The following is an 18,641-nucleotide window of genomic DNA, read 5'->3' as shown; positions in this document are numbered from 1 at the left end:
CGGAGTATTAGGGCCATGTTGAGGGAAAAAAACATCTGAGATTTACAGAATAAAGTCATAACTTTACGAGAAAAAAAGTCGTAATATTACAAGAATAGAGTCGTAATGTTGCGAAAACAAAGTCATAATATTCCGAGAAAAAAAATCGTAATATTATGAGAATAAAGTCATAACTTTACGAGGAAAAAAATTACTACTTTATAATATTATGACTTTATTCTCATAATACTACGACTTTTTTTCTTGTAATATTATGACTTTATTCTGTAAATCTCCAATTTATTTTATTTTCCTCAATGTGGCCCTAATACTCTGTCGTACCGTCGTACCATAGACCTACAACATGAAAAATAAAAATGAAAATGTAAACAAAAAACAGTTTTTCATTTCCATTTTTATAAATCCACAGGGAGCCACAGGAGGTCGCTGACCTCTGATCTATACAGTATGTGCTACGCATTAAGCCGGCCCTGTGAAGGTCTGCAGGTGAGGAATGATCTGTATCACAGGTTTTATTTCAACCCTTTCTGCTGTGATGATCTGGGATATCTGCAAACACTGAAGCTGGATCATGAACTACCAGTATTAAAAATGTAGGCCGTAGTGCGGTTATGTGTGTCAGTGTGTTCACCCAGTTCAGTCCATAATGTGCGTAACACAGCAACACAAGCAATTTATTCACAGCTTCAGGCTACAGCACGCTTCATTAGGGGGGAGTAAGTTATACAATCAATACCTCCTTTAATGATTCTGACTGAAATCATCATCACTTTGTTTTTAAAAATATGTACAATCCATCCAGCAAAACTCAAACTCTGTTCAAGAAGAAAGTCAGTGAGGGACTGTACAGCTGATATCTGTGAGGTTTATGATGATGATCGGTTGTTGTGGTGCCTTGTCAGCATTGTTGACCCCGACCTGTGAGCACGGATCATATGTGTGTCAGAGTCGATGGTGAGTTCTTCTATCCCGGTCTGACTGTGGATAGAAAGGATGTCTGTGTCTGGATGTGAGCCAACAGGTCAGTCAGTCATACGGTGGCCTTCAATGTGCACATATAACATGTTTGGTCCCTTTTTGTCTCTCTGTAGAGAGTTAACACCATTTATTTCAAGTTTAGCATGAAAAACATAAAATATTACATTTCAAACCACTTTGTTTTTGCACATGACGACTAATTTCTTAATCACATGCAGTTTTGGGGCAAGTCATAGTCAAGTCAGCACACTGACACACTGACAGCTGTTGTTGCCTGTTGGGCTGCAGTTTGCCATGTTATGATTTGAGCATATTATTTTATGCTAAATGCAGTACCTGAAGCTGCAGTCAAAGTCAAAGTGTTCACCAACATCTGTCTGAGATACTACCAGATGTATTCACACATCATCACCACTAGAGGGCAGACTAGCTGCACCTCATCAGCAGTCAGGATACAACATTATTCACATTGGTCTCATTACAGATACAAACATATGATACCTGCAATAATATTAATATTAACAGAATTAAAAATAAATGTAGCTATTAATTAAAATGGCAAATAAATAAATAAATAAATGTCATTAAATTTAGCAAAATTATAAAAATAAATGTAGCCATTAATTAATTGATAAAATGTGACATAAATTGAAATTTCTGTTTTAATTTGCTTCTTTATTTATTTATCTTCGTATGAATTTCCTTATTTATTTACTCTTCTGTTTAATGTTCCCTTCATATATTTATGTATTTATTTTTTATCAATTTTTTTGTTTATTCATTTATTTATTCTTTTTGCACTTATTCTTTATATTTATTTTTAAATGTATGTATTTATTTATGTATTCATGCATTTATTGACAGCCCCCTCATAAAGAAATGTTAAAATAAAAGAATACATAAATAAATAACTAAATAAATACAAAATTAAATAAAAAAGTACAAAAATAAATACATCAATAAAATATAAATACAAAAACAAATAAAAAAAATAAAAAAATAAATAAATACAATTTTTTTTAAAAAGTACAAAAATAAATACAACCATAAAATATAAATACAAAAATGAATGTATAAATAAAAAAGAAATGCAAAAATAAATAAATACATATAAAAATGTCTAAAAAATATATACATAAATACATAAAAGGGAAAATTAAACAGAAGAGTAAATAAATAAGGGAATTAATACAAAGATAGATTAATAAATAAGCAAATTCAAACAGAAATATAAATTTATGTCACATTTTATCAATTAATTATTGGCTATATTTATTTTTAATATTTATTTTTGTTACATTTAAGTCATTTATTTATTTATTATTTTATTTTTGATTTTGGCAGGTTCTGTCCTCCATATAAAACATCCCTCCTTCTTTAATCAAAAGCATGAATCAAAAATAAAGATTGAGAGGTTTTTCAGACAGACGGAGCATGACGTCCTGATGAGTGTGTGTCTGAGCGGAGATATAATGACAGGGTTTGTCTGGAGAGCTGCTCATGTTACGGTCGCTGAGACTCTTATTGCCTGAAAGCTGCACAGAGGGGCAGTTTGGAGAGCTGAGGTTATGGCAGGCGTCCAGACTGAGGTGACCTGCCTCAGCATCCGTTTATCTCACTGCAGCAGCTCCATTAGCTCTTCCTTTCTCTTCTTTCAGCTCTCCAGCTGCAGAGGAAGGTTTGTTTTCCAGTGGCAGCTGTTTGTGAGGGACGAGCTGAACGTAGGCAGACAGAAACGAACTATAAATCTGAGCAGCCAATAGACTCTGCAGGCGTGAAATTGGCTCCATGAGATGGTCATTATATATTTGATTACAACCTCCAGGTGTAAATCCTGATTATATAATCAGAGGCGGGAAGCAACTAAGTGCATTTACTCAAGAATAGTAAATATTTGAGGGGATGTTATTTCCGTTTTGGGCGACTTTCAAGAAGATCTCAGGATACATAAACCTGCCAAGAAGCATGTAATCTTTTCAACCCTGTCTACTACAGAATTACGTTCCCATACAACCAAACTAAAACGCGTTTTCTCCCAGATTACGGTTGCGGTTTTAAACAGTTTTAAACACGTGGTTAGTGTTAACGTAAAACAAAAACACAACAAAACTGCTTGGCTAGGTTTAGTAAAAAAAACATCATGGTTTGGCTTAAAATTACTACGTTTGTTACGTTATTAAGCTACGGACTAAATCTATCAATTACGATATTTAATTGCGATTAATCGCATGATTGTCCATAGTTAATCACAATTAATCACATCTTTTATCTGTTCAAAATGTACCTTAAAGGGAGATTTATCAAGTATTTAATACTCTTATCAACATGGGAGTGGGCAAATATGCTGCTTTATGCAAATGTGTGTATATATTTATTATTGGAAATCAATTAACAACACAAAACAATGACAGATATTGTCCAGAAACCCTCACAGGTACTGCATTTGGCATAAAACAATATGCTCCAATCATAACATGGCAAACTGCAGCCCAACAGGCAACAACAGCTGTCAGTGTGTCAGTGTGCTGACTTGACTATGACTTGCCCCAAACTGCATGTGATTATCATAAAGTGGGCATGTCTGTAAAGGGGAGACTCGTGGGTACCCATAGAACCCATTTACATTCATTGATCTGGAGGTCAAAGGTCAAGGGACCCCTTTGAAAATGAACATGACTGTTTTTCCTCGCCAAAATTTAGTGCAAGTTTGGAGCGTTAATTAACCTCCTTCACGACAAGCTAGTATGACATGGTTGGTACCGATGGATTCATTAGGTTTTCTAGTTTCACATGATACCAGTATCTTCACGAGGGCTTTTAGTAGAAATTAGCAGTGTCAAAACAAATTTGCATTAACGCGTTATTATCACGTTAACTATGACTGCCCTAGTTACGTGAAGTTACGTGACAAATAAATCTGAACTTTGACTTCTGGTTTCACACGCGACACGAACGCCGGTCTCCTTGGAGAAAGTCCGACCTCCTCCCCACGCCGCTCTCTATACTTCCCGGTTACATACGAATTTCATTTCGGCTGACCATCATGAAAAAAATGTGAAATTCGTGTCTGTGTACACGAATCAATACGTCAAATTTCATGACTATTTCACAAACTGCTGTGCGACTGGGCTGCGTAATTCATAACGCAGTTTTGTTGTATGGGAATGTAATTATTAGGAGACATGGCTGAAACGTTCAGCAGCACATAGCATGTTAACACCATCAGTAATGTAAAGAATAAGGCTGATAAAGGTAAAACAACTGACTTGCAAGAGAAGACTCTATAATATATCTGTATGCTACGGCCTCAGTGACACACTCTGGGTTTTCTGAGGTGACTTGCATCCATAAAAGGAAGATTTGATTTCTGTTGACTGCGGTGATGAATATCAACATCACAATTATGAAGCGGAATCGATTAAAGTTAACCACTCATGTCCAGGGTCATCCTTATTTATTCCCTCTTCATCATCTGCCTCTAATCTAACAGCTCTGATCGATGGCGAGTCATGTCTTTGCATGATCGTTGGCTGCCGAGGTTCGTTATTTGCCTGACTGACCCCCGCTGCAGTGTAGAGTCAGAGGTGTATCTGTATGTCAAATAAACACATGAAATGATATGCAGCTGCAGGGTGCACGAAGCCAACAGCGAGTCAGCCTGAGGTTTGGTTTGTTAACAGACCGAACTGATGGATGAATTAGTTCTTCTCCTGTGTTTGCTTTGGAGCTTCGCTATCATCAACGATCTGCAGTCGTGAGACGTGATCTATCGGAGGGTTTAGCTAAATTAAGGAGACATTCGTCTTGTACAAAACAACAACTTGGCTCCCACGTCCACGGAGCTCAGTGACTCTCTGGCTTGTAATTGTGTTAGTTTGAACTGCTGTTAAGAATACATGCATGGAATTAGGACGCTGCTGCTGTTGGGTGGGTGTGTGTGTGTGTGTGTTTGTACTGATGACGTTGTGGGGACCTCTGTTCACACAGCACATTATGGGGACACACCTTCTATTTGGGGACAAAAACTTGGTCCCACAAGGTAAGTTTAGGGGCCGTGTCCACCAAAGTGTTTTTTTTCCTGAGGTCAGCGTATTTTTGAATGCTTTGCATTTGGAGCGCCGCATGTTTACACTGTGGTAAAAACGCCAGCAGCGTGACAAGGCGCTGAGCGTTGCACAGTTGTCGTTTTTTCCAGCCCAGTTGCACAGCAGTTTGTGAAATAGTCACGAAATGTACATATGTACATGTACGAATTTCACATTTGTTTCGTGACGGTGCGCACAAAATCAATTAACATCAACATAACTGTGAACCAGGAAGTATAGAGAGCGGCGAACGCAGGGAAATAAGTGAACGTTGACTTTTAGTTTCACATGGGACACAAACAGCGGTCTCCCAACACGCTCTCATCCCATCTTGTCACAAACTGACGTTTTGTCAGACCCCTCGGCGTCACATTACGGTCGAAGTAAACACGTGGTTAATGTTGTGAATTAAACAAAAACACTTGCTGAGGTTTAGGTAATAAAACCACTTAGTTAGGTTTAGGAAAAAACAACATGGTTGGGCTGACTACGTTTTCATAGTGCAAATGTGCCTGGACGTTATAAGCACAGGACGCAAACTATCAGCTGATTGTAAAGTATAGTTAGTAAAGTAAGTGAAATATAACGTACGTACATAACACACATAAAGTGGGCATGTCTGTAAAGGGGAGACTCGTGGGTACCAATAGAACCCATTTACATTCACATATCTGGAGGTCAGAGGTCAAGGGACCCCTTTTGAAAATGAATATGACAGTTTTTCCTCGTCAAAATTTAGCGTAAGTTATTTAACGTCCTTCATGAGAAGCTAGTATTTTTCAGACTTTTTTTGGACATTTTAAAACCTTTTTTCGGACTGTTTTTTTTCTTCTTTTTCTGTTACATTTTTCAGATTTTTTGGGATTTTTCAGTTTTTTTTCGGATATTTGTTTGGACCTTTTCAGACAATTTTCAGGCTTTTTTGGGACTTTTGGGGAAATTTTTAAACATTTTTCGGATTTTTTATTTTTTTACATTTTTCCGACTTCATCTGGACATTTTCCAGACTTTTTTTCTGATATTTCTTGGACATTTTTTCAGATGTTTTTTGGACACATTAACATATCTGGAGGTCAGAGGTCAAGGGACCCCTTTGAAAATGGCCATGACAGTTTTTCCTCGCCAAAAATTTAGCGTAACTTTGGAGCGTTATTTAACCTCCTTCACGACAAGCTAGCTACGTCAGGATCTTCACTCTAGCTTTAAAACTGAGAAAGAAGTTAACTTAAAAGAAATTAGTGGCGTTAAAACTAATCTGTCGTTATTATTGCTTTAACTTTGACAGCCCTAGTTAGTGTATACAGTATAGTATGGATTTTAGATTTTGTGTATATTTATGTTGTCTCTTTTCTCACCTCATTATAGCTTTCCTTCAGTTTTTTCCTGTATTCCTCTCTTCACTCGCTTTCTATTTCTTTCCTCCCTCATTCACCTCTTTCCATCCTCAGATCCATCCCTCCCTCTCTCCCCTCCCCACACTGTCACTCCCCTCTGCCTCATTTCTCCCCTCTCGCTCTGCTCACTCGCTGCAGTGATGAACCGGCTGCCTGGACTCCACTTCTCCTCCTCCTCCTCCTCCTCTTCCTCCCCTTCACTGTCCTCCTCCACATCTCCTCAGTGGGTGTCCAGCAGCGATGTCGGGGACTCTGTAGGAGCATCTGGGGGGGACCGACAGAGCAGAGGACCGGCTGTAAACCAGGTGGAGAGTCGCTGTGAGAACTGGATGTGAAGGTAAGACTGCACACTGACCATACAAGGGAAAAACAAAGCCTGAAGAGAAAGAACTCTGTTTATGAGTGAGTGTCTCAGCTGCTCTGTTGTAAAAGGATGAAATGTTTCTGTTTCTTGTGCAATCAGCGCTGTTATGCATCATCGACATCAGATGTTGGTGCAAGGTACAGTCTTATTATAAAAGTTATTTAGGGAAGCAAGGAGTGAGTCTGGACTGTCTCACTTCCAATTGTTTCATAATTCACATCATCTTGAACTCATCTTTTATGTTAACAAAATATACATGAAGTGTTTTCTTATTTCACCCCCTAAGAAAGAGACATTTGTCTTCATGGTAGCCTGCCAAAATGCTCTTCTGGGTTTCGTCTCCCTAACAACGCTGATCACAGGTCAGGATTTTGGTCTCATGGATGAACTTTGAACGTCACCATCTGCAATATGAGGAAGTCTCTCTGAGGCCAGATTCTGCTCAAGGGGTTTGATATTGAAATGGTCCCAACATTTAAGTATTTAGGTATCATTACTGATCAGAACTTGTCCTTCAAATCACACATTGAAAACCTGGTTTCCAAGCTGAAACTTAAACTGGGGTTTCTTCTTTAGAAACAAATCCTGTTTCTTCCTCCAGGTGAGGAAACATTTGATTTCTTTATTTTACATTTATTGGATTACGGTGATCTGCTCTGTATGAGTTCACCTGACCAGCGCCTAAAGAAGCTGGATACTGGTTACCATTGTGCTTTATTACTGGCTGTGGTAATCTGTATGCTGCTGCATCTCTGTATGTCTGCAGACTTTCACATTGGTTGGCTCTTATATATAAATCGCCCCTTGGACTGGTTCCTTCGTATCTGTGTACATACTGTACCAAAATCAATATAGCCTGCGCTCTCACAATGTTCTACAGATGTTGGTCCCAAAGGTTGGAACAGAAGCTTTTAAATACGCTGGAATAATGTACAGAAGGACCGGAAACTGTCAGAGCTGGTTACTACTGTACGGGGGAGTTTAAGTCCACTCTAAAGGATAGAGAAAGTGACACTAAAGGTCAATGAGTTTTTACCTGATAAAATAAAGGAGATATATACTAGTGTTTTACTGTCAGCCATCGACTTTCCATCAAAAGGAGCCACGTCCTGGTGGTATCTAGCGGTCAGGTTGCAGATGGCAAACAACGGAAACTTCTCCCAGGTGCCAAACATGAAGCATGAACTACGTTGGCCGACGTGAAAACATGAAAACGCTAATGTCCCTATCTAGACCAGAGTTTACTTATTATAAGCGACTTTGGGATTGTTTTCCTGGAAAGTCGCTCACAAGTATTGGTAGTTGCGGGTTGCGTTTTTTTTGGCCTTGTTTCTAAAGTGTACTTGCTTATTTGGGCTCCTGTCTCTCTCTCCTCTATACGGGTCTAGTTTGTCCTGTTGCAGGATCCGTACACAACCCAGATCCCTCCGCCTCTCCCAACAAGGACTGGGAAAAAGAGAGTGGAACTTAAAGATTGGATTCGCCCTCAAGTTGGGGGACGATTCAAAGGCAGTTTGCTGTTTTTTTAAGTGTGATATACGGGCACATCATGCCGATGTCGATTTGCAAAAAAAAACAAAAATAAAATAAAATGCAAAAACTAAACTAAATGTTCAACTTCTTTAAGTTTAGTTGACAAGAAATATGTAAAGTTACAAGCTAAACATGGATGCAAAAATGCAATCCAAAATAAATTCATACATATATATGAAGTGATGAAGTGGCCGCCTCTCTCTCTCTCTCTCATATTGTGGTAAGAAAGGTCGCTTATTTTGGGTTTGTTTTTGGGGGGAGAGTTGCTTCTTGTGGGATTGTTTCTATAGATCTGGTTGCTTGTTTCTCTCATGAGATCACTGATCTAGAGCCAGAGTTTGGTTTGTCCGTTCTGGGCTACTGTAGAAACATGGCGGCCGGCTCCGTGACGAGGACCCGCTCTCTATGTAGATATAAACGTCTCATTAGCTAATGAAAGCACTAAATGCTACACACCGTTCCTCCAGCCTCCGAGATAAAAAACCTGATCTCACTTTCATGATAAACTCCAAGAAGCATCCACCTCGTGAAACAGTGATATGTTGGCTGCACAGTTATGCTGGCAGAACGCTTTATCTCCCAGCGCTGTTGTTTCAGGTGCACAGTCTGTTGATGAATTATTAAGAGGACTCAGTGGAGCATAGATCAAGTTCAGCTCAGCTTCCTGGGCACTGAGCCCCCCTGCAGGGCCACGTCCTACAGCCCCCCCCACAGCTGCATCTCGACCCTGGGAAGAGTCTTAATCAGAAACATGCCTCCGATCTTCACAGACTGGTCGCTCAGCGTAGGTTTATTTAGTGGGAGATTCCTCAGAGGATGCTGTATGATCAGCCCGTTGTCACGTCAATATACCTCATTTCCCCTGTGCACGAGGATGGCAAGAGTCTTAAATCAAACACCTCTGAAGTGAGAAGAAATCCATTCTCACCTCGAGTCTGTAGCACCCGAGGGACCGGACACGATGATTAGTCTGAAACTTCCCTGAGAAATAAAGTGTGATGAAGAGTAAGTAGAGGAGACACGAGAGCTCTGCAAGCTTCCAAGATTTCATTTGCACTTGCAGAATTAAAGAAGTGGCTGCAGGGATATTGATCGGTCAGCGTAATCACTGCTCCCTTGAGCCGTGTTTCGCTGGCGACCTCACAACCTTCTCATTCATAACGCTCATCTCTCTGAGATGAGGCTGGAGAGGAGATCGGGTGTCTGACAGAGGCAGCGCTGTCACCCGTTGCAGGAGCCATTTACTCTGTTTCTAGAACTAATGTATGCAGCAGTGCTGTTCGAAGGTCATTTTAGTTCGCTTCAGACTGTGCTTTTATATTGATTTCCCTTTTTTTTTTTATCCTTGCAGCTTATTCACTTTCTGCAGAAGTAAGAACCAACACAGTCTCACAGCAGTTTGTGAAATAGTCACGAAATTTAATATTTTTATTAGTGTACATAGACACAAATTTACTTTTTTTTTCTCGTTACGCTCAGCACGACTTTCAACAACATATTTTTGTATATTTTCATACTTTTGGATCCAGTCTGGAAGCGACTTATTTTTGACTTTACAAATTAAAGGGACTGTTTGTAAGAATCAGAAATGTCTTGTTAACAGCGACACCTGTGGCCGTTAAGTCAACGAAAGTCAGCGTCCTGTTGCTCGCGCTTATGCTCGCTCTACATCGCTCTCTATAGAACGAGCATCGGTCAAAACAGTGAGGCGACACACGTCAGCTGAAAGCACAAGATCACTCTATATTTCAGCTGCTTGGCAGTAATGTTAGCTAACCAGACGAAGGTCTCTCTAGTGTTGGCTTTTCCTGCCTCAGCCTCCCGACCGTGGCCGGAGGGAACAGGGGAGACACCGGAGTTTTGGTCGGAGACGATAACGTTTCTCTCTGCAGAGCCCCATCACTTCACAAGACACGGGAAACCTCTGTTGGTCTGGAGGAGCTGCAGCAGTTATTTCTGCACAAACGTCCACTGTACATTCACTAGATATTCTCAGAGCTAAACTAACTCTTCTGCAGTGTGGAGTGAGCGCGCATGCACGTGAGAGGTGGAGCGAAAGAGCGAGAAGGAGCGTGGTGTGTGAGTGAAGGCAAGCAGGCAGAGGAGCAGAGGAGCAGAGTACAGCAGAGACTCCGGTCCTGGAGACCAAAGCTACGGTCTCCCCCGCATCCTCCGACCGCGGCCAACACTGTTTAACAGACGGGCTTCACTAGATACAACTTTGCGGTTTGGGTGCTTCCGTGTAGTTTGTGTTGGAGTCTGAATCTGAACAGCGTAGCCACACGCGAGCGCACATGGGACACCGACCCGCAAAGATTTAATTGTGCAGTCCCTTTAATTGTGCAGTTTTATATTCTCACAGCTCTCTTCTGAAGCATAACAATTGGATTTGTGATTGTTTTGTATGTATTTCCCCAAACCTCCACACAGCAGGCCTACCCTTACCAAAAAGTATAATACTTCAAGTTTGTGTTATGAAGTATACTTCAGTAAAGTTCAAGTATATATTTCCCATGTATACTTTATGTAGTAAGTATACTAATATCAATGTACTAGTAGTATACTTATAAGCATACTGCTTTAATACTTCTTGGGACTAAATTGGCCCACTTTTTAGTTTATAAAAATATACTTTTAAGTAAACTTTGAGTACTTAACTATCTTCTTATTTTGTACTGCAACAATACTATAAGTATACAGATAGTTTACCAGTTTTATACTAGTGTACTACTTCAATACTTGATGGGACTAAATAGGCCCACTTTTTAGTTATAAAAGTATACTTTAAAAGTAAGTATTGTACTGAGTTTACTCGTTTTATACTGGTAGCCCACTTTATAGTTTATGAAAGTACACTTTAAAGTATACTCTCAGTAAACTACTAGTTTTTTATACTGCAAGTATACTTGTAAATACTTTTCTTAAGTATATCTTGATCAAACGATTAAGTACAAGTATAAGCCAAGTATACTTTTTTTAAGTTGAAACTGAAAGTATACTCTCTTATTTTAAAGTTTAAAAGAAGTATACTAATAGCACATTGAATAAACGTCTGTTTGGTGAGGGGAGGTAATGTGTTGGACTAAAGAAGAACGGTAGAATACTGTATAAAACATTGTTCCTCTCGGAGGTCAAACATGAATGTACAGTATATCTACATACACACTACACCTCCTCTGGGAGCTGAGCTCCTATTAATACTGAATAAGTCATCCTATCTCAGCACGTGGGACGCCGTTACATAACAAAGAGTGAAATATGAGAACGTTTCATCGACAAACAAAGCAACCTAAATGCATTTGAGTTAAGAAAACAAAACCCTGTTGATTCACATCATGCTGCAAACTCTGAGCTCACATTTCTTCCAGAGTCTAAAGAGGTGTCATTTTTATGGCCTGGATTTACGTCTTTGAGCCAAAACCGCTGGGAGCATGGAGAGTAGTGTGATAAAGACTTCTTAATACAACAAAAATACTCCAGATCAACAGATTAATTCACAGAAAGGATGGAAAGGACAGATGTTAGCGTCTCAGCTAGAGTGAAGATACTGGTATCATATGAAACTATAAAATCTAATGAATCCATTGGTACCAACCATGTCAGACTAACTTGTCCTGAAGGAGGTTAAATAACGCTCCAAACTTACACTAAATCTTGGCGAGGAAAAACTGGCATGGCCATTTTCTAAAGGGGTCCCTTGACCGCTGATCTGAAGACCAGGCATTTCACATCTTTTACCAACAGTGAAGACCTTCAGGTGCCTTCGACTGGTGACGTCAATCAATGAGCCAATTATAGAAGTTGTTAGATGAAACCTCCCCCTCCTGTCTGCCAACTCCAACATGAGACGACCACAATGCATCATCCTTCCTGATCTCACTTAACTGCTCCATCATTCACAAAACAAAAGTATAGCGCACACCGTTTTCTATGGAGGACGGAACCTGCCAAAATAAAACATAAATCAATAATTCAATAAATAGATAAATAAATGAATAAATAAATGTCATTAAATGTAGCAAAAATAATGATATAAATAAATGTAGCCAGTAATTAATTGATAAAATGTGACATAAATTGATATTTCTGTTTTAATTTGCTTCTTTATTTATCTTTGTATTAATTCCCTTATTTATTCACTTTTATGTTTCATTTTCCCTTTTATTTATTTATCTATTTATGTATTTATTATTAATAATTTTAAATTCATATTTTTTTTAATTTATATTTTATATATTTTTGCAATTATTATTTATTTTATATTTATTTTTAAATGTTCATATTTATTTATATGTTTATGCATTATTTATTATTTATTTCTGCATGATTCTCCCTTTGCATTTCACCGCTTATTTATTTCTGTATTCTTTTCTTTATACATTTCTTTATGCATTTCTGCCTCATTTTGCAAGTCAGGGGGCTGTCAAAAAAAATGTGCAAAAATAAATAAATATATTTAATGATTAAAAAAATAAAAATACATAAATAAATAAAAGGTAAAAATAAACAAATGAGTAAATAAATAAGGGAATTAATGCAAAGATATTTATTCATTTATTTTTTGATTTTGGCAGGTTCTGTCCTCCACAGTTTTCAGAATATGATTTCAGTTCTGTTTAAAGAAAGACATGATGTAGTTTCTATCATACTGACCTCTCCCCTGTCTACACAACCTCAAACTGAATTACACCATTGATCTCGAGGATTGCTTTTCGATCCATGTTGTTCTGCTAGTTTATTGTGCTAAGGTGAATTAAAGCAGCCAAGCAGGGAGACATTTCTCAATTTTATGATCACATTCCTGCTATGAGTCATAAAATGCTCTAGTCGTATGAGGCACTTGCAGGGTTTTGGCACATAAATAACCTTTACAATCGCGGTGATTAAATATGACCAACTGTCAGAAGCTCTCATCACGAGGCCAGATTCACAGATTGGGTGACGATGGCTCCACAATGATGTTTATGTTGGTTAAGCATCCACAAATGGTTTGTCACTGAAAGCTTGAGAGATAACACGGCCCAAATACGGCCTCATGGATGAGTGAAGTAAATTAGGAGAGTAGGCAGACAGAGAAAAACAGGATGGATGGATCCCAGGTGAAAAGGTTAGATGGGCAGACAAGATGATAATGACTGAGAGGAGGGTGGAGGGTGACGGGGTCAGCGCTGGCAGCCCATCTGTTGTTGTGGACCTGCAGTTTAATTGACTGACTTGAGTCCAAGCCACAGTTTATCTCTGAAAAACAGCTCTGTAAAACAAACAAGGCTCACCTCACTCATATTGAAATACAACATGCAGCAACATAAAGCGGCTCATCATCTGCAAAGGTTTTGACTACGGCTGTCAATCGATTAAAATAGTTAATCGCTATTAATCGCACATTTTTTATCTGTTCAAAATGTACCTTAAAGGGAGATTTGTCAAGTATTTAATACTCTTATCAACATGGGAGTGGACAAATATGCTGCTTTATGCAAATGTGTATATATAATTATTATTGCATAATAATCTATAATTAAAACACTGACTCAGAGTCTTAGAAACATTTCTCTGTCTCTACCTTTTTTCCCAGGGGAAGCACCAAGGTTATGACCGACCGGCCCAATGTGACAGCGTCCGGCCAACAGGAGCCTGAGGAGCTGCAGATGTCCAAATGTGTCCTAGGCTTCATCCCTGTCATCTACTACAGTATTCTGCTCTGTGTGGGAGTACCAGGTACACCGTCATGACGTCCTGTAGGGAGAACTGTGCGCACGGTTGATTCACCCAAATCTCTCCTACCTAGTGGTCTCTACCCCTACAGATAGTTTTGGTTTAATGTGCCAAAGTTTAGAGATTTCCAAGACTAGGACTTCTGCTTATGGAGGATGGAATCTGACAAAATAAAAAATAAATAAATTAATACATAAATGACTCAAAATTCATAAACTCAAAATTAATAAATATCATTAAATGTAGCAAAAATAATATTCAAAATAAATGTAGCCATTAATTAATTGATAAAATGTGACATAATTTGCCCCCTAATTTGCATAATGAGGCAGAAATGCATAAAGAAATGTATAAAGAAAATAATACAGACATAAATAACTTTGGGGGAATAAATAAGGGGTGAAATGCAAAGGGAAAATCATGCAGAAAAAAAAGAATTAAAAAATGCATAAATACATACATTTAAAAACAAATATAAATAAATAAATGCAAAAATAGATAAAAAAAAAAACAAAAACAAATAAATGCAAAAATAAATGCATTCATTGAAAAAAATAATAAAATAAATAAATAACAGAACAGAAATAATAGAAATAAATAAGTTTGGAGAAACAAGTAAGGGGTGAAATGCAAAGGGAAAATTATGCATACATAAATAAATAAATGAATAAATACTTACATTTAAAAAATTAATATAAAATAAGTGCAAAAATATATAAAATATAAATGCAAAAATTAAAAAAAAGGAAAAAATTAAAAATACTTTATACAAAGGTAAATAAGTAAATTAAAACAGACATATCAGTTTATCTCACATTTGATTAATAATTAATAGCTACATTTATTCTTAATATTATTTTATTTATTTATTTATTTATTTATTATTATTATTTTGGCAGGTTCTGTCCTCCATGCTCCTGTACAATAGAGGTGAACTGAATTTGGTGAAGCTCAATAAAACAATTTATGTGAAAAACTCAACAACAATATCTCTAACCAGAAAAAATATCCCACACTTGAGTACAATATATTAATTAGTAATTTAGGTGAACGTCAGAATATTAACTGATGCGCTACATGATTTTATTAGTTGCATTTGCACTGAATCACAGTCAGTTTGCATTGATATCTATTTATAACAGAAGTGGAAACTGGAGAGGACAGAAGAAATCAATACACAAGTGAGTTAGAGGTACATTAAAGCGCTGTAATGGACCAGTAACACTGCTGAAGCACAGGACCAAACGCTGATGGCTCTTTTCACAGGTTATAATTATCTAATCATCTAATAATCAGTTTGTTTTAGTCTATTAGTATTTATCCATCCATTGATCCCTCCAGCCAGCTGTCTTTAGAATCTATCTGCATTTATCACCTCAATAACTCACAAAGTGGAAATAACTGTCACTTTGATGGACAGCGTTCACCTCGACGTTCTTCTCATCACTGTGCTTCGTCTACACGTCGATGGCGGTGATTTGGTATTGATCCAGCAGGGATTTAGACAGAGTGGTGTTCAAAACTAGCAGACGTGTCACCAGAGCATTCAGATGCATCACATGATTCTACCCAAAGGAAAATAAATAGGAAGGCCAGAAGTCAACAGCTGTGTGCCTGATGTTACAGATGTTACAGTGAAAATATCCTGCTGTTGACGAGATGTAAAAAAACAGATTGTAGATACTGTAAAAAAGACAGATAAAATCAATGGTTTGTAACTTATACTGCTGAATGCATTTTCCCCTACAAATACAAGGTAGGATTTCTGCCTACTGTAGCCAAACGTATGGGGGACAGAACCTGCCAAAATAAATAAATAAATAAATAAATAAATAAATGTCATTAAATTTAGCAAAAATATAAAAATAAATGTAGCCATTAATTAATTGATAAAATGTGACATAAATTAAAATTTCTGTTTTAATTTGCTTCTTTATTTATTTATCTTTGTATTATTTCCCGTATTTATTTACTCTTCTGTTTAATGTTCCCTTTTATTTATTTATGTATTTATTTTTTATTAATTTTTAAATGTATTTATTAATTTTTGCATTTATTTTTATTTATTCATTTATTTTTGCACTTATTATATATATATATATTTAACAAAACACAGGGTTTTCACCCAGGAGACCGGAGTTTGCATCCTGTGTGAAACCAAAAATGTGTAGTTGTCTTTGTGTTCGTAGTTATTTCAACCCAAAAAACAATGTTTTTACCTAAACTTAACTGTGTTTTATTTTTGCCTAAACGTAAAGAAGTAGTAGTTTTGTTACTTAAACTTAAAGAAGTGTTAGTTTTATTGCCTAAACCTAAAGAAGCCTTTTTGTTTGTGTTAAAAACGTAACGTTTCATTCAGTTTTACATGTTGCTAATTTTCTACTTCTTCTTATTTCTTTCTGTCTCTCTTTGTTTGTTTCTGTCAGTGAACATCCTCACCGCCGTGGCGTTGTCCAGACTGGCGTGCCGCACCAAGAAAGCTCTGTACTACTACCTTCTGGCGGTGACGGGCTCAGACATTCTCTCCCAGCTCTTCATCATCTTTGTCGGCTTCCTGCTGGAGACGGCGGTTTTTCACCGAGACGTCCCGGCGCTCCTGCTGCACTCCGTCAGTGCTGCCGAGTTCGCCGCCAACCACGCCTCCATCTGGTCCACTGTGCCCCTCACCGTGGACCGCTATGTGGCGCTGTGCCACCCCCTCCTCCACCGCCAGATCAGCTACCCGGCCCGGGCCAGGAAGATCATCGCGGCGGTCCTGGCGTTGTCCCTCGTATCGGGCGTGCCCTTCTTCTGGTGGTCGGACATGTGGAGGAACAGCCACCCGCCCACGGCCCTGGACACCGTCCTCATATGGACGCATGTAACCATCATCTACTTCCTGCCCTGCAGCATCTTCTTAGTGCTGAACTCTTTGATAATCCACACGCTGAGGGTGAGGCAGAGGCAGCAGTGCTGCCAGGAGGAGCGCGGGCCCAAGTCTGCGCCTCCTCGGCGACTTGGGAAAACCACGGCGATGCTGCTAGCCATCACGTCCGTGTTCTCTGTGCTGTGGGCTCCCAGGACTGTGGTGGTCATGTACCACCTCTACGTGTCCTCAGTCCACCGAGACTGGCGAGTCCACCTGGCCTACGACCTGTCCAACATGCTGGCCATGCTCAACACGGCCGTCAACTTCTTCCTCTACTGCTTCGTCAGTAAGCCTTTCCGCGGCGCCGTGCGGGACGTCCTGCTGCTCAGGGGGGGCCCGCTGTATCCTCGCCGCACTCTGCCTCACCCGCAGGCCCCCATCAACGCCTCCATCTCCTCTCTGTACAGTGGGAACAACAAGCGCTCGCCGCGGGACTCCACCCCCTTGTCACCTCGCAGGACCAGAAAGCCCTCGTGACCCCGTGACCCCTCCTCCTTAATCCAAACCACCCATCATCCCACGGTCCCCGAGCACTTCTGACCCCGGAGACGCACACTGCATTCCAGCTACGATGTGGACAGCTGCCAGTCAGCCCTGGAGCTTTCTCAACGGGCCTCAGATGAACTCACATATTTATAATATGTCACCGGGAGCTGTTTGTCCATTTAAATCAGATAAGACGACAGCTTATTTATTTTTCTTCAGAAGAATTTGACAGAATAATAGGTTTGTTTCTTTTCCATACATGGTAGCAATGTGAGAAACATATTTTTATATTGTTTTGAGAAAGAAGAAGTTTGTTTTCTCTGTCGTTAATTTAGATCCATGATTAGGACTCAGAAGAGAAAAATGAATATGTGCATACAGAGTGTGATCCATTCATCCACCCAGTCACACTTTTATCATGTCAAGTAGAGATGCTAAGTTAGCCGACCCTCGTTAACCGATTATTAACCGACAAGATTAGTGCGTTTCATGCAGCGGTGCTGTAGTTTTAGTGCCTAACAAGCCGCCCAGCTGCAACGATTAGCCAATGCACAAACACGCTAAATCATCATTTATCACCACCTGCAGCGTCTGAGCACAACAGACGACTGAGTCCCCAGTTCACCAGACTGGGAGAGTTACTGTAGCAGCCATGATGCTGAGTGAATTGTCCCAGTAAGTCTCCACCACATCATTCAGTTGTTCATCGTAACGTTAGTGAGTGTCAGGTCGGAAGACAGAGCGTGTGTGTGACGACCACGGATGTATAAAAATAACTGGATACAGCGTTGGAGGCGGGGCCCCGTTCAGTCCTATGAGAGTTGCTCAGCAGAGCATGAAGCCTAAATGGCTCGACTTCCGACTGGAAAAGTGTCCGGATCTTCCGGCGATCTTCCTCATCCATTGGGCCCATGGAGCAGGCGCAGTAGCGTTTCCTTTAACTCCGCCTCCCAGCCCTCGCTCCAGCCTCGGTCTGGGTCTCATTCACATGAACAGAGGAAGGGAAATAACTCTGGATTCGGCTATTAGTGCATTTTACAACTTTTAGGACCTTATGCTTTAAATAAAGACTATTAGAGTGTTCGTACTGGGGAGTTGATCCACCTAAAACAAAATGATCCGCTGAGTTACAGACATATCTTTCCCAATGTAAGTCTATGGGAAAAAATCTTTTTGGC

General features: G+C 39.2%; 1 protein-coding gene across 1 annotated transcript; it reads left to right on the top strand.

Moving 5' to 3' along the window:
* The first annotated feature begins 6,600 nt into the window (after nucleotides 1-6,600).
* Nucleotides 6,601-18,342, top strand: gpr142 (G protein-coupled receptor 142). Its single transcript, XM_037754210.1, has 3 exons — nucleotides 6,601-6,794; nucleotides 13,930-14,072; nucleotides 16,496-18,342. Exons 2-3 carry the CDS (start codon nucleotides 13,946-13,948, stop codon nucleotides 17,452-17,454), a joined length of 1,086 nt encoding a protein of 361 aa, XP_037610138.1. The 5' UTR covers nucleotides 6,601-6,794; nucleotides 13,930-13,945; the 3' UTR covers nucleotides 17,455-18,342.
* Nucleotides 18,343-18,641: the final 299 nt, after the last annotated feature.

This window comes from Sebastes umbrosus, chromosome 20 (genome assembly GCF_015220745.1).
Source record: "Sebastes umbrosus isolate fSebUmb1 chromosome 20, fSebUmb1.pri, whole genome shotgun sequence".
Classification (NCBI taxonomy): domain Eukaryota; kingdom Metazoa; phylum Chordata; class Actinopteri; order Perciformes; family Sebastidae; genus Sebastes; species Sebastes umbrosus.
Note: the sequence above shows the minus strand (reverse complement) of the source record. Positions and strands in the feature narration are given on the sequence as shown.